This window comes from Lupinus angustifolius, chromosome LG05, assembly GCF_001865875.1.
Source record: "Lupinus angustifolius cultivar Tanjil chromosome LG05, LupAngTanjil_v1.0, whole genome shotgun sequence".
Lineage (NCBI taxonomy): Eukaryota > Viridiplantae > Streptophyta > Magnoliopsida > Fabales > Fabaceae > Lupinus > Lupinus angustifolius.
In genome coordinates, this window is record NC_032013.1 from 9,596,845 (window position 1) to 9,598,207 (window position 1,363).

Sequence of the window (1,363 nt, forward strand, 5' to 3'; positions counted from 1 at the left end):
CATGTAAATGAAACATTATTTGACACATGTAATCTTTATCCCATTCATTCTCCAAGTTTGTTTTCCAAATATAAATACCACCCATCACCCTTATTCTTTTTTAAGCCTAAGAGCTTATCTCTATTTTGGTAACTCCCAATATTACCAAAATTTGTCAACATTCTCCTAAGTTTTCTCTTTAAGTGTGCATCATAAAAAACAATGATGAAATCAGGGATGGGAATTGATGATAGAAAACAAGTGAAGAGGACAGCACAAGCTAGTTCTAGGAAGGGGTGCATGAGAGGTAAAGGAGGTCCTGAGAATGCAAGTTGCACCTACAAAGGTGTTAGGCAGAGAACTTGGGGGAAATGGGTGGCCGAAATCCGTGAACCTAACCGAGGTGCTCGCCTCTGGCTTGGGACATTTGAAACCTCTCATGATGCTGCCTTAGCTTATGATGCTGCAGCGCGTAAGCTCTATGGTCCAGATGCAAAGCTCAATCTCCCAGAAGTGTATGCTACTTCTCAATGTCCAACTTCTAATACCACCCAAACCCAAATTTCTCAAGCGCAACAACACTTACCTCAACTTCAACATAATTTTGGTGTTCCCAACACCAATTCTCATAATCTCAATATGAATATAAACCAAGGAGGAGCTATTTCTTTGGCTTCTCATCAAGTTAGTGGTGTTGCACCAACTTACACCAACAATTCTATCATGTCACTTCCTTTGCAGGCTAATGTTATATCAATGGATCATTTTTCTAAGCCCATGGATAATGAGGACTTTCATTCAATTTTGGGCACATCCAATGAAATCATGCCAGTATATGATGAATCTATATGGAGAGAAGCTGCTATGTCACTAGATATAGCTATGTCACTAGATTTTCCTATGACCCCAGATATTGGAATTTATGCAGATGGAAACTTGGCAGAAATAAGTGCATGGGACTCTCTCCAAACTCCATGGTGCATGTAATTACCAATCAATCATGCATGAGACTCTCTCCAAACTCCATCATACATGTAAATTACCAATCAGTAGCTATATCATCTCATAAAAAACAATTATATATATATACTTCTATCACCTAAGTAAGGCTATCCAATATTTTATACATATACATATTTATACATAATATAATATAATATATATATATATAATATACATATATATAATATATTTAAACTATCTAGAATAACATTAGAAGTTGTATATATTAGTGTATAGTACATGTGTTCTATGGTATGGGTCTTGAACTAAACTGAAGGCCAGTCATAGTGATGATGATTTTTATTAGCACATGTCATGGTTCTTCTTTTGTATTATAACATCTAAATATTAAATAGTAGTAGATACTAAGGAATGGTGATGG

The 1,363-nt window shown here is 35.6% G+C and overlaps 1 protein-coding gene across 1 annotated transcript; it reads left to right on the top strand.

Annotated features, from left to right (window-relative positions):
• On the top strand, positions 202-1,021 carry LOC109347243 (dehydration-responsive element-binding protein 2D-like). Its single transcript, XM_019586950.1, has one exon. The coding sequence runs from the start codon at positions 202-204 to the stop codon at positions 964-966; it is 765 nt and encodes a 254-aa protein (XP_019442495.1). The 3' UTR covers positions 967-1,021.